The sequence below is a fragment of the Eulemur rufifrons genome, chromosome 30 (genome assembly GCF_041146395.1).
Source record: "Eulemur rufifrons isolate Redbay chromosome 30, OSU_ERuf_1, whole genome shotgun sequence".
In the NCBI taxonomy this organism is placed as follows: Eukaryota; Metazoa; Chordata; class Mammalia; order Primates; family Lemuridae; genus Eulemur; species Eulemur rufifrons.
The window spans coordinates 111,960,057-111,974,670 of NC_091012.1; the positions used below are offsets into that span (position 1 = coordinate 111,960,057).

The following is a 14,614-nucleotide window of genomic DNA, read 5'->3' on the forward strand; positions in this document are numbered from 1 at the left end:
GGCAGGACATGTCATCCTTGAGTAGTCATTTGAATTTACCATTATTCCTTGTGTGTGTGCGCAAGTGTGATATGTGTATTTGATTTTCTCTCCTAGGTTCGTATACACTCAAATCTGGATTTACTTAGAGGAATGGCTTATTATCTCTTTCAAGAGGGGCAAAAGTAAAATGCTCTCCTTTCTAATCCTATTTTGAGTCTTCTCCCCGTCTTGAAAAGAAAATATCTCCTGTGGTAGACACTATTGAATGCTCTGCTTCATATCTTCTTGGCCCTCCTGTGAGTTTATTTGTAGCCAAGATAGGCAGTTCCTGCATACTCTCAGCTGCCCACCTCAAGCACCTCTGTCTCTTGGCTTCTCTAATTAAGGATTTTCTCTGGTGTTGCATGAGCTCTTCTCAGCTCATGTGAGGGGAACTCAGAGATTTAATGCCCCTAGCAGCAACCAATAACCAATAAGTTTTGGAAATTGGTGGATGAATCCCCTAGCTTCCCTGTCCCTCAAAGGGACAATCCTAAGGTATATTCCACAGAGTTCCTCATTGCTTCCCCAGTGGAATTAAGCCCCAGTTGCCCACAGTGGTAACTTGCCCATTAACATATCTTTTTATCAGCTTCCCTCCCTTCCTTGTCTCATTTTTTTTCCCACTCTCTCACTGGTGTTTCCTGAAATTTCTTCCCAAATAAAATACCTGTACCCCAGGCCTTCTCTATTACGGTTGAAATACTGTACTCATCTCTAGGTTATGTGACGAATATAGACTTTTCCCTCCTTTAGGGAGCATATTTTAGGGAAGAAGTCAGATATATGTATGGAATAAGTACATGAAACAAAAATGAAAAATACCACAAGCAAATGACTTTACAATAAAGATACATTAGGTCACTTAAGATTTCATTTAATGTAGCAAGCAGAGATTGCTTATCTCCTAATATCTATTTTCCCCTTATTTTTCTCTAAAAAATATCCCTATGTTTTTATTTGGGTACAAGGTTGTCCAGAATAAAGACTATATCCTCCAGCCTCCTTTGCAGCTAGTATAGCCATGTGACTGAGCTCTGGCCAATGAGGTATAAGAAGTAGGTCTGTATAAAACTTCTGGGAAGTATTTTGCCAGCTAGAATTTGGATGGAATAGCTGAAACTTGAGCAGCTATCCTGGCCCATGAGGTGGATGTGATAATGATATAGCAAAAAACTGGGTGCCTGATAATCATGGTGTCATGATGTTTCCATACCTGCCCTGGATACCTTACTTTCAGTCTTTGTCTACATGTGTGAGAAAAAACTTTTGTCTTGCTTATACCACTGTTTTTTTGGCTCTCAGACAGATGTAATGTTAACTGATATATTTTGTAATATTAAACTTTACAGAAGGGTCTATTCTTGCTCTCTTACTCTTTCTTCTTTTTTTAAATTCTCAGGTCCTTTTAAAATCACATTAGTGTTTAAGTATAACTAAAGAGAGCACTAGAAAGTTACTTCCTTTTTTTCTTTCTAGAACAAAGATGCTGTCCTTTATTTTTTTTCTACTTCATAGATTTTCAACACGATAAAGTGAAAACTATTTCAGAAGATGTTAAGTACTCCTGCAAGGCCACAGTGGGGCCACAGGCCAGGAGCCATCCCCTCATCCCACCAAGCAGTGAGCATCAGAGGCCTGAACTGAATGGGGGGACTGCTGAGGCCAATTGCAATGGTAGGATCCAAAGAAAGCATTTTTCCATGCCTATGTCTACTGCAAGAAAGAGTGAAGGCCAGATGGATGGGGTTGCAGGCACTACACTCACCAGTGGGGGAAGCCCCTCAGACATCTGCCTCTCCTCACTACTGGCTTTACCAAAGTTAGAACAGGTGAGGGTTAAGGACTGACTCATTTTCTTGTAGGGAAAATACACTTTTCTAAGACAGCTTGAGGAGAGAAACAATATTATCCTTTGACTCAAAGAATGAACCTCATGGTCTGGCATCATGGGAATTTGTTTTACCTCATGTGCTTTATAGTGCTCCATGAGGGCAGGGATTATATCATATTTATTTTTGAAATCACAGCACCTGGTGCTTGGTACATATGCATTTGTGTGGTTATTTGAATGAATGAAAAATATCGTTCTAGTCCTAGTTCCTCTAATTCCAAGAGAAAAATCTCCAATAGTCAGAGATCAAGAGGGATTTACTGTTTGGGTTGCCTATAATTGGGCAAGAATATCCATTTAAAGGGCTGTATTCCCTCAGGAAACTTCCCTGTGCTCCACAAAGTGGACACGAATGCTCAGCAGGCAGTCCCAGAGCCTCTGCAAAGAACTCTCCAGTGGATAAGTCCAGGGAGAATGCTCTGACATCTCCATTTTTTACAATATTCCCCAAGAGAACAAAACATCAAGAATCTGGTATTTTGGTTGTTGTTGCATATTGCCAGTAACAAATGATAACAACACACAACATGTAGAAAAATTACACGTAGAAAAGCATACTTGCCCCCGCCCCCCCTTTGAGAAATGAATCTCACAGGAAAATTGCCAGTCTTGAGGGTGAGAGTGATGGGAACTCCTGAAATATGTTGGAAACAGAGTGACAGAATAGGCAGTTCCCTTCACCCTTGTATTGTTTTAGAGTAAAAGCCAGCATTTAAGGGTATTTCTCTCCCAATACATTTCCAGTAAGCAGAACATAAAAGACTCACAGCCATCATTGGCTTCTGGATCACAGATCGTTTTTTTTTTTTTTTATCTCCTATTAAGTATCATCTGAAATGAGCTAAAACAAAATTACCCCTTCACAAAGCTATCAGAAGTGCCTCCTGATTTCACTGCTGTCAAATTCTTTGCTTCTTTGATGAATACTTCTAGTATTCCTCCAGAGATTACAGGCGATTCCTTCTTCTTTCCTTTCTTAAAGGTCTTCTTTCCTGCATCAGCCACCAAAATGAGATAAGGATAGAGAGATGAGAGAGATGAGAGACAGACAGAGAGAGAGAGATAAATATCATGGGTTCTACTTCAAAATTTACAAAAATCATCTCCAAAGATTCACTTCATTTGCTGACAAAATCAGGCCTTTACATTATTGTATATTTTGTATTCATTTAAATGTTTTTTATCCCATGGGTTTCCTTCTGGATAGATCTTTCATTTGTGTTTGTTGAAAAAAACTGAACAAAAAAATTTAAAACTTTAAACACTCCCCTACAAGGCCTATCTTTTCACAGGGTATAAAGTTACGGAATGCAAAGGACCCTAAGAGTTTCCTAGGGTATCATTCCTGCTCTTACTGAGAAATAGCTATGATGAGAGCCACATACAAGTGACAAGACTCCAAAAAAGAAAATTCCTTGACTCCCTTCTTTGATATTTTAGTCTGGTAAATTGTTAGTTTCAGTTAGGGCCAGCTCTAGAGGCTACATCCCAGGCACAATGACGTTTTAGGGTAAGAGAAAACTGTTTCCCATCTCAAATTTTTATTCTGATGAAATATGCTCCACATGAATAATATCAACCACCACCATGACCACCACCTTTATTTAGTACTGTTTTAAGCACTTTACATGTATGAATCTATTTAATCCTCACACCAGCCCTTTGAGGTGAGGAAACTGAGGCCAAGAGACAGTAAGTTACTTGCACAGTGTCAAACTGAAGAGGGTGACAGTGAATGCGAGGACAGAGGAGGCTGCCTGCAGGAGCTGATGGAAAAAGAAGGGCAAGAGGGAGTTATAAGTTTACTCCATCTGGATTTTTCCCTTTGCATTCTGTGTTCTAGGTCAGCTTCCTCCTCAAGCCTCCCTGAATAGCTGTCAATGTCTTAAATCCATACAGCAGCTTCCTATACCCTTCTCCCAGCAGACTGTTCCCCATCCTCGGGGAAGATCCTATATGTCTGGGACTAACATAAAAAAAAAAAAAATCTCACCATCAAGGCTGGTTTCTAAGTATGAACTTTGTCCTTTCCTTGAAAGAATCCTGTGCCCTTCCCTATCCTTTTCAAATCTCCACAAAAGAGAGTGATTCCTAAACTTTTATGTTTCGTTTGTATAATGTGAAAGTAACATAGTCCAAATAATTTCTGATCCCCATTCCCATAGTTCTAGAAACAGAATGTCATTGATCAAAATCATTGATTTTTACACTACCTTGAAGTTGTTCTAGTGGAAACATCAGGTTCTCCTCTGGGGGAATGTAACGTAAAACAACTGTCAGCTCTCCTTTGTATTGAAGGCCAATATCAGGAGCAAACTCCACCTGGCCAACGGGAGACAGTTGAAAAGAAAGAGTGAGACTGCCTGGCTTAGTATGTTGCAGCCCCCATGTGAATGTACAATATTTACTTGGTGGCTTAAATGTGACCATTCATCCTCATTTCAACTATGTTGGCTCTTACTAGTTTTAAGAGATGCCTTAGGTATGAGAAAAGAGAGGCTAGAAAACTCTTTGAAAGCATTTGCATATAACTTTTAACATTAAAGTGAAAGGAATTTGAAAGAAGAAATATAACACAAATTTGGTCAGTCAATAGATATTGAGTGCCTGTCACTGAGCATACACATATAGTTTGGGATATGAGCAGGAATGAAGATTCCCACTGAAAGTACCTCCAGAAGTTACTTTTCCCTTGTATGTCTTTGATGTTTCAAAGCTTTCCTAAATGACCAAGGTGGGATTTATGTTGGGCTGCCAGCCACCAATTATTAAAAGCAATGTTGGTAATTCACATCATGAAAATTCAATGTAGAGAAAGTGGTTCACTCATATATTGCTGGTGGGGATGTAAAATTGTGCAGTCACTCTTGAAAACAGTTTGGTAGTTTCTTGTAAGACTAAACAGCCAACTACCATACAACTCAAAAATTGTACTCTTGGGCATTTATCCTAGAGAAATGAAAAATTATATCCATACAAAACTTGTACGCTAATATTTGTGTCAGCTTTATTTGTAATAGTAAAAATCTAAAAACAACTAGATGTCCTTCAACAGGTGAATGGTTAAACAAACTGTAGTACATCCATACCATGGAATGCCACCCAGCAATAAAATAAACAGAATATTGATACATGCAACAACTTGAATGAATCTCTAGAGAATTATGCCAGGTGAAAAAAAGCCAGTCTTAACAGGATATTACTGTATGATTCCATTTATGTGACATTCTTGAAATGACAAAATTATAGAGATGGAGAACAGATTAGTAGTTGCTAGAAGTTAGGAACAGGAAGAATGGGAGGAAGAGAGGTTTGGTTATGAAAGATCAACCTGATGGACACATGTGAAATTGTTCTGTAGCTTGACTGTGGTGATGGTTACACAAATCTACCCAGGTGATAAAATTTCCTAGAACTAAATATACACACACAAATAAGTATAAGTAAAACTGGGAAATCTGAATAAAATTGGTGGATCATATCAATGTCAATATCTTGGTTATGATATCATACTACAGCTTTGCAATATGTTACCATTGGGGAAAATTGGGTAATGGGTACATGGAATCTCTTTGTATTATTTCTTATACATGTGGATTTGTAATCATCTCAAAATAAAAGTTCAAGTTAAAAAATTCAATGTGCACATACACTCACAGTTTCTGTTATGTAGGTCTCCCACTTGACATTGAGTCAATTAAATGTTGAGTTTTCATACATAGAGTAGGAAAGGTAGAATATTTTCTTAGGCTTTTCCTTCAGGGATCTGACTTCTGAATCAAGGGCAGAGAACTGCTCTTCTCTAAGAGAGGGCAGACTGAAAGAGTTCAGAAACCCAGCCCACTCATAGCAAAGCCAAAGGCTATTTGAAGTTCAGCAATCAATCAATCAATAAATGAGTGAGTGAGTGAGTGAGTGAGTAAATAAATAAGTAAGTAAGTAAGTAAACTGAGACCATTGCAAAGAAAAGGAATCCTTGCCTGACATTCATTCTTTTTCATTCCTGTTGTTGGTGGTAAAAATTTATTAGTAAGGGTAGGAAAAATACTTAAAATATTTTATTCAACCTTCTTACCAGGGCAAAAATGAGATTGGTGATATGGTGAAATAGACTATTCATCTAATATTTAATCTGACTTATTTTAGATCAAGTTCCTTGTAAAAGGGCTTTTTCATGATAATTTCAGTAAATTTTAGTTTATATGAATGTCATCAATAGAAAATTATGATGGATATTATGGTATTATATATTCAAGATGGTTACTACTTTTTTGATACTATCATCAATGAGAGCTGGGTATTTGTCCCCTGTCTTTGGGTCTGAGTGGGCTCTATGACTGCTTTGACTAGGACAATACCACAGAAATGACAATGTGCCACTTTGGGGGTCTAGGCCTTAATATTGACAACTTCTACTTTATTTCTTGGAATGGATATTCCTGATATCCGTCTGGGAACCTATGCTGTGAGATTAAGCCGCAGAGAGAAGCCACAGGTATGTGCTCCAGTTGGCAAGTCTAGCTGAGTTGGCCAGCCAGCAGCCAACATCATATATGTGAAATGGGAGTGAGCCAACTTGAACAATCAGCCTAGTTGAGCCTTCAGATGATGTCAGACTCAGTCTGGCTACAATTGTATGACACACCCCAAGTGAGAACTACCTAAATGAGTCCAGTAAACCCACAGAATCATGAAAGATAATAATAAATTGTTGTTTTAAGCCGCTAAGGTTTAGGGTACTTTGCTATATAGCAATAGTTAGCCAAAGCAGGCTCTATTTGCTTTTGGGTGAGATCTTTGGGGTAGGATAATATGTTGGTAGGAAAAAACGGTATATGTAGGTGTCACATACTAATATATAGTATGTTAGTAGGGATCAAAAACTTAGAGTTTGGAAATTTATTAATGTTCCATTTGTTTTTAGCTTCAATTAAAATATATTGGTGACTTTGTATAAATATAGACCTCAAGTCTCATGAAAGTAGAACATAATAAAGATGAAGCCCTATGGCATTATATTCACACAGAAATGACATTTAAATGGGGGAGTCATCTTGTAGCCTGCATATATCTAATGTTTTGGGCTATTTTTGGTACTTTTACAAAAAAATGCAAGACAACACCCTCTCCGGGCATACTGCCTTTTCATTATCCAATCAGCTGCTGCTCAGAAAAACATAGTGGAATTCAATTCAACTCTACCAGCATATATGGAATGTTTACTTTTTTATGATGTACTTTGCTAAGTGCTATGGGGACATGTAGACACAGGCTCTGCTTTCAGTGAGTTTTCATTCTATCCAGGAGACATATTTGCAGTAAAAGCTCTATTAATCCACCCTTATTTAATGGACTCATCAGATTAATTAATGTTCTCCATCCCCAATGAATAGTAGGATCCTCTCTACAAAGAACACTTGTGTCTGCTTCCATCAGTTGAATTGTATGCTCACCAAGAGTCAGCTGCATTAGTCCTCCAAGCTCTTTATGCCAGACATAACTGTGGTTATAATTATATAATTTAATATTATGCAAATTGAGTGCAAAAAGATAGCTGTTATTATAAAAATTAGGCTGAATACTTTAGGAGAATTAAAGATTTGAAACAAAGTTGCTATTGGATTATATGTGAGCTTGAAGCTGTAAAATACTAGAAAAAAAATCATGAATATTTAAAAAGATTTTGAATTTTTTTTTGACAGAGTTGCTCTGTTGCCCGGGCTAGAGTACCATGGCATCAGCCTTGCTCACAGCAACCTCAAACTCCTGGGCTCAAGTGATCCTCCTGCCTCAGCCTCCCAGGTGGCTGGGACTATAAGCAGACACCACCATGCCCAGCTAATTTTTTCTATTTTTAGTTACTTGGCTAATTTTTTTTCTATTTTTAGTAGAGGCAGGGTCTTGCTCTTGCTCAGGCTGGTCTCGAACTCCTGAGCTCAAGCGATCCTCCTGGCTCTGTCTCCCAGAGTGCTAGGATTACAGGCGTGAGCCACCACACCTGGCCCATTTGGTTTATTTTGAAAGTATTCTTATATTCTTGTTTCACTTTAGAAAATCTCAAAATAGAGACTACTGATGATGCATTAGGGCTAGAATTTATGCCAAGAATATATGGCAGAATTTTAACCAATATTCAAACAAAATTAATTGTCTCTATATCAGAAGACTTACAAACAAATGTACATTTATTTGTTTTAAGATCTCTAAGGTATACATTGGGAAGTTATAGTAATCAAAACAGCATGGTACTGGCATGAGAAAAGACACATAAACCCATGAAACAGAATAGAAAGCCCAGAAATAAAGCCACACATTTATGGCAAATTGATTTTTAACAAAGGTGCCAATAACACACAATGGTGAAAGGACAGTCTCTTCAATAAATAGTGTTGGGAAAACTGCCATCTACAAGCAGAAGAATAAAATTGGACCTTTATCCCACACCATATATAAAAAATCAACTCAAAATGGATTAAAGGCTTAAATGTAAGCCATGAAACTGTAAAGCTAATAGAAGAAAACATAGGGGAAATGCTCCATGACATTGGTCTGGGCAATGAATTTTTGGATATGATTCCCAAAGCACAGGTAACAAAAGCAGAAATAGACAAAAGGGATTGCACCAGACTAAAAAACTTCTGCATAGCACAGGGAACAATCAACAGAGTGAAGAGATAACCTATGGAATGGGAGAAAATATTTGCAAATCATACATCTGATACAGGGTTAATATCCAAAATACAGAAGGAACTCAAACAACTCAGTAGTAAGAAAACAGCCCAGATTAAAAATGGGCAAAGGATCTGAACAGAGAGTTCTCAAAAGAAGACATACAAATAGCCAACAGGTATATGAAAAAATGCTCAACATCACTAATCATCAGGTTAATGCAAATTAAAACCACAATGAGATATCACGTCACACTTGCTAGAATGGGTATTATCAAAAAGACAAGTGTTGGAGAAAATGTGGGGGAAAGGGAACACTGGTACACTAATGGTGAGAATGTAAATTAGTACAGCCACTATGGAAAACAGTATAGAGCTTCCTCAAAAAATAAAACATAGAACTACCATATATATGATCCAGCAATCCCACTGCTGGGTATATATCCAAAGGAAATGATATCAGTATCTTGAACAGATATCTACAGTCTCATGTTCATTGCAGCATTGTTCACAATAGCTAAGATATATAATCAACCTAAGTGTTCATCAATTTATGAATAAATAAAGAAAATATGATATATACACACAATGAAATACTATTCAGCCATACAAAGGAAGGAAATACTGTCATTTGTGACAATGTGAATGAACCTGGAGGACATTATGTTGACTGAAATAAACCAGGCACAGAAAGACAAATACTGCATGATCTCACTTAGATGTGACATCTAAAAACATTGAACTAGTAGAAGTGGGGTGGGGGTTGGGGAGATGTTGGTCAAACTATACAAAATTTCAGTTAGACAGTCTGAGATGTCTATTATACAACACAGTGACTACAGTTAATATTAATAACAATGTATTGTATCCTTGAAAATTGCTGAGAGTAGATTTTATGTGTTCTCACCACAAAAATAAATATTTGAAGTAATGCATATGTTAATTAGATTGATTTAGCTATTCCACAATGTATACTTATTTTAAAACAATGTGTTTTATGTGAAAACATATACTAATATAATTTTTATGTGTCAATTCAAAATAATGAAACATGTTAAAAATAAAAAGAAATGCATTGGATGAATGTGTTTGTATGTAGGTGATTTCTGTGACTTTCTCTCTTAACTGACCTACTATTGGTCATGATTGCTGGGAGAAGAGAGCTTTTACTACACAGAAAGTTCAACGTCACACAAATGGTGACAGTTGCTCCAACACAAGTACAAAGAAACTACTGTGGGAAGAGGAAGATTAATCCAAATTGGTATAAGGAGGTGGCCCTTGCCTGGTCCCTAAAGGATGGGAGAGATGATGACAGATGAACATGGGTTGCGAAGAAGGTTACTCCGAGTTGAGAAGGCTGTAGGACCAAAATATGGTGGGGACTGTGTTGAGTGTGTTTATGGATTGGCAGAAAGTCAAATGTGATTAGGGGAATGTGTGTAGGTAGGCAGTAGCAAGGAGGATAGAAATAAGGTGTCTACTCTGGGTTCCCTAGAAGACCCTAAGGCATGAATTTAATTTATAGCATTTTGTTAGGAAGGATAGTGCGGAAGTGGGACTGACAGTGAAGGAAGCTTAAGGGTATGATATCAGGTGAAGTTCCATGGAGAGTAGCTTTTGTTCAGTCTCATAGGGGAACTCTGGAGATATGACAGATCACACCTCAGAGCTGTTCCACTCAGAGGCAAGGGAGTGGGGATGTTTATACTCCTTCACATAGGCAGTCATTGATCAAGGGCTATGCCCACTTCCAGGAGACCTAAATACTCAGAACACTCTGGCTTTTCACTCCCACAGACCAAGCCCACTCCGGCAGCCTGAGGTCTCCCCTCCTGCAATGATTGGCAGGGGTTGACTGGTGAGAGTGAAAGCCATGGGGAGCCATGTTTGCATGGATAGAGCACTGACATCTTCAGCTGCTGCAGAGGGCTAGGCCATATCAAGGGAGAACTGAGTGCCAGGTGAGGGTTAGAATTTATTCAAACCATATCCAAAAAGCAGTAGGGAAGCATTAAGACTATCTGAGCAAATGTGTGAAATAAGCAGATGGCTCCCACTATCTTCTGCTTTCTGAAAAGAGAGAGCCACTTTCCATCAGAGTAAGAAAGAGATCTCCAGTGCATTTACAGGTGTAAGGTGGAGTATGAAATTACAGACAACAGTCTACCAAAATTGTCAAATAAAGACACAGTCTTTAATCTAGGTAATAATTCCACAAGAACTTATATTTTCTCTCTGCCTGAAGGAAGAATAAAAGAATGTTTCCTTGAAAAACCACTGAAGTTTGCTGTTGATTTTCAGAAGTCCTCATTTTTATAATAGCACATTCTGGGAAAGCATGAAAAGCAATTCATACTGACAAACACTTCTTCTCTAACTACCTGTCTTTCAGAAAGATAATGAGTTATAGCAAATAAAATAATCTCGTGTCATGCAGCAAAATGGAAGTTATACTGTGAAAGTACTTTACAGTATGTTTGGCATCTCCAGTTCTTTCTCTGTCTGTACCAGCCTTCTCACTTGTTTAGTGTTGTAAGATGTAACCCATACAAAGGTAGGTATTTAGAGACTTTCACTAACACAGAGTTAATAAGCAATAAGGCGTTATGTCTTTCCAGCACTCTTACTGCAAAACGATGTCAGTATTTCTGAATGCTTAAGGACTATTAATTCTGATCTCCTATTACTAGGGAAATGAGTGCCTGTAGCTCACCCTTCATCTCCTCAGCTGAATAATCTACAAGAAACATCAAATCTCAGGGCTGCTTGTACTACATCTGCAGCTGATGGAGTGAATATTGCATTGAACAACTAAGACAAGAGACTGAGAATGAAGTGACACTTCACATAGCTGGCTAATAATGAACCACACAGAGCCCAGCTCAGTCTAAGGATGAGCCACGAATGAAGCATGAGGCAGCATAGAGAGCATGCCTTTGCACTGGACCTTCCCATTTTTGGAAGACATATTATCTAAGCAAGTCTGAGGCTTCAGCCTTTCCTCCATGTGTCAGAGGAAGGTTAGCAGAGGAAGATGGTGAGAATTAGAGACTCTAACTTCTGCTGTGTTTCCCAGAAGCAGAATCTAAGGTGAGGATTCTTATGCAAACGATTTACTAAGGAAGTGCTCCCCAGAGAGATAAATGAAGGGGTGGGGAAAGCATGGCAGGGATGCCACAGTCTTGGGCAAAGTTCCATCAATTCAGCCCGATCTTGCAGGGGTGCTCTGGAGTATAACTAGCACCTCTGAGTTTTTCCCACTCTCAGTAAGGGAAGTGGGCCTTCATACTCCCCCCACCTATCTGTTATTGACTAAGGGTTATCTTGTGGCAGAGGGTAGAAAAGCTCCCAGACTTCTGGCTGTCTGCTCATGTGAACAAAAAGCTACAGTAACCTGAAGGCAGGCTTCTAAAGAGAGTCTAAGGTGGAGCCTGCGGTTGGCCAATCTCCTAACAGACGTGGTTAGGAGTCTGAGGGGATCTGGCAGAGGACTAATGGTGTTCCACAGACAGTGAACACAATCAGAACTTTTCTACCTTCGGCAGGCTCAGAGAGACCCCGAGCTGCTTCTCTCTCATGGTAGAAAGTGAACCACACAATGGTAATGTGGAGGTGATTACTGTGGAAAATTGTTGGTCCCTAAGCACAAAGGATGCCTGGGAGAGGTCTGGGAGAGTCTAGATATCATTCCAGCAGAGTCTTTCAACCATTTCCAGGAAGCTGACTGGAAGGGTACTGTTTTTCCTTCAAAACTGGTTTCCAAAGAGCCCCTATGTGCTTTAATGTTAACTTCATGACAGATAAATTAATTTTATGTGCTAAGATGCATGTTACTTGTCCATCATCTGTGTCATGCATCATATGATGTCTTAGACATTTTCTAAATATGATACTCGTTCTAATACACAAAAGGAAGTGACTGACAGGAGACTGCAAAGTCATATGAAGTGCTATCTTTTATGGTGAGGCTTTTCATTCAGTTCCAAGAGACTTTATGCTGTAATGGCCAAATATTTTTTATATTTAAAGTCAGGGGAATAATATGCTGTTGTGGACACATTTGTTTTTAATATTGAACTTCCCATCTCTGTCACATTTATGTTGATCATGAGCTTGCAGTTATCTTATGCTTAAGGATTTTTTATTATATTTTATTATCAATTTTATTCATAGCCTAAAATGTACCTCCTAGAGATTTTCCATGAGTTATTTATAGCAAGTTTCAGGCCAATAGTTACAAAACCCCACCAGCAAGTTGTATTTAACTTCTGAGTCTCAGTTTCCTCATCTATAAAATGGGAATAATGACACTTACCTCATAGGGTTGTTATAACCGTTACATAAGAACAATGCTGTTGTTGATGATATGGAGGGCGTCATTTGTTTTTGCTGTCTAGTATCCCTCACCATTCCTTTAGTACCTGGATTTCCTTTGGGGAAATCTACCTTCAGGACCAGAGTACTTTCTTATTATCTTAAGCCAGCTAATGTAGTTTGCCACCCTGGCCACAGTCATTAACTCAAGATAGGCAGTGATATAATTAGAATTAGGAGAACCAGACCCAAGGCACTGGTTTGACTGTTGGAGGAGGAGGAACTTTCTCCTCTCCTGGACAGTGTGGTGTAAGGATGAGAAGCTTGCAGCCACTGTAGCCAGTAGTGCCCAGGAGAGACATGCCTGGAACTGGTGAGGGAGGCTAACACTGCATGGATCCTGAAAATGAAGCTAAAAAAGAGGAGAAGAGGCACGAAGAGACTCCAAGGTCTTGATAAGATTTGAGCATATGGATCAAGCCCTACCTGATCACCACTTGCCAATAATCTCCCTTTATTTTTTGAGCACTATGAGCTGGGCTTTCTGTCAATTGAAATACAATGACTCTTAAGTAAGATGTATACTGTTTAACATTTATCAAGAGCTTACAATGTTCCTGAGAGAAGGCTGACAGCCTCACATAAAATGCTTATTTAAGCCTCACAGCAGCCCTAAAAGCTACTGTAATGATTATATTACAAATAAGAACACCAAGGCCTAGGAAGTTAAGTAATTTGCCCAAGGTTACATAGGCAGTCACAGAGCCAGGATTGAACCAAGTAAGTGTGATTTGAGTCTACCATCTTTACCATAATGTTCTTTTGCCTCTCTGAATATAAAGAACAATTTTTGGCTTCACAAATGTGACCATTGTTCACCTCCCTATTGACTTAAAAAATTACTTTAAATGTAGACAGACTCCAGTTGCTTAGAATGAATCCAAGGCATTATTGGTTTAGATTAGAAAATGGTACATAATATTAACATTTAATGTCTAAGAGCCATGTCTAAGATTGTTTTTCTGAATATACTATGACTCAAGACCCAGGTTATGAATCCCAAAACTAGGAATGTAAAAAACCAGATACTTTAGCTACAGGTAACTCCCTCATGTGAGCCAAGGCAAGACCACTCCTGCTTGTGGTCTGAATTGTGGAGAATGAGAAATAATGTTTTGAGATTGGTCATGTTCTATGGATTTGGTTTTGCCTATGTGAAAATAAAGGTTTTCTCCTCCTAATAGGATCATATAATGTGTTCCTTTTGGTTATCCATAGAGAACTTCAAATGATTAATAAATTTTTAGTAAGAAAAATTAATGATACATATGCTTATATGGCTTGCATTATACAATCTATATTGACAGTTTCCAAAACAATGAATTTATAGTTATTATAATATTATTCCAAAATTTGCTGCACTGATTTTTGTAGATTATCACTTGAAATTTGGAAGTCTTCAGATTCTTTAGGCTTGTGACATCAATTTCACTCATAACTTGTCTCATTGCACAACTGTTTGACTAATCAGGAAGCATTTCCTACCTTGGGCTGAAGCACAAACCACTCGTCACTTGGATTATCAAAGTTCCATGAGTCAAAAGGAATCTCTACCTCCCCAAGGAAGCTGTTACGTCCAAATCGATCATAGTGCCAGACCGAGAGCTGCAGAGTTCTTGTTTCCAGCTGGGTATGGCTGATGGTATACTGCAAA

At 38.4% G+C, this 14,614-nt stretch overlaps 1 protein-coding gene across 1 annotated transcript in view; it reads right to left on the bottom strand.

Annotated features, from left to right (window-relative positions):
* The window catches only part of SYTL5 (synaptotagmin like 5), a 95,519-nt gene that overhangs the window by 1,492 nt on the left and 79,413 nt on the right, over nt 1-14,614 (bottom strand). The window contains exons 12-14 of the mRNA XM_069463933.1: nt 14,446-14,607; nt 4,124-4,237; nt 2,772-2,902 (exon numbers count right to left, since the gene is read on the bottom strand). Of these exons, the coding sequence (XP_069320034.1) occupies nt 2,772-2,902; nt 4,124-4,237; nt 14,446-14,607 (407 nt within the window). The remainder of the gene's footprint in view (nt 1-2,771; nt 2,903-4,123; nt 4,238-14,445; nt 14,608-14,614) is intronic.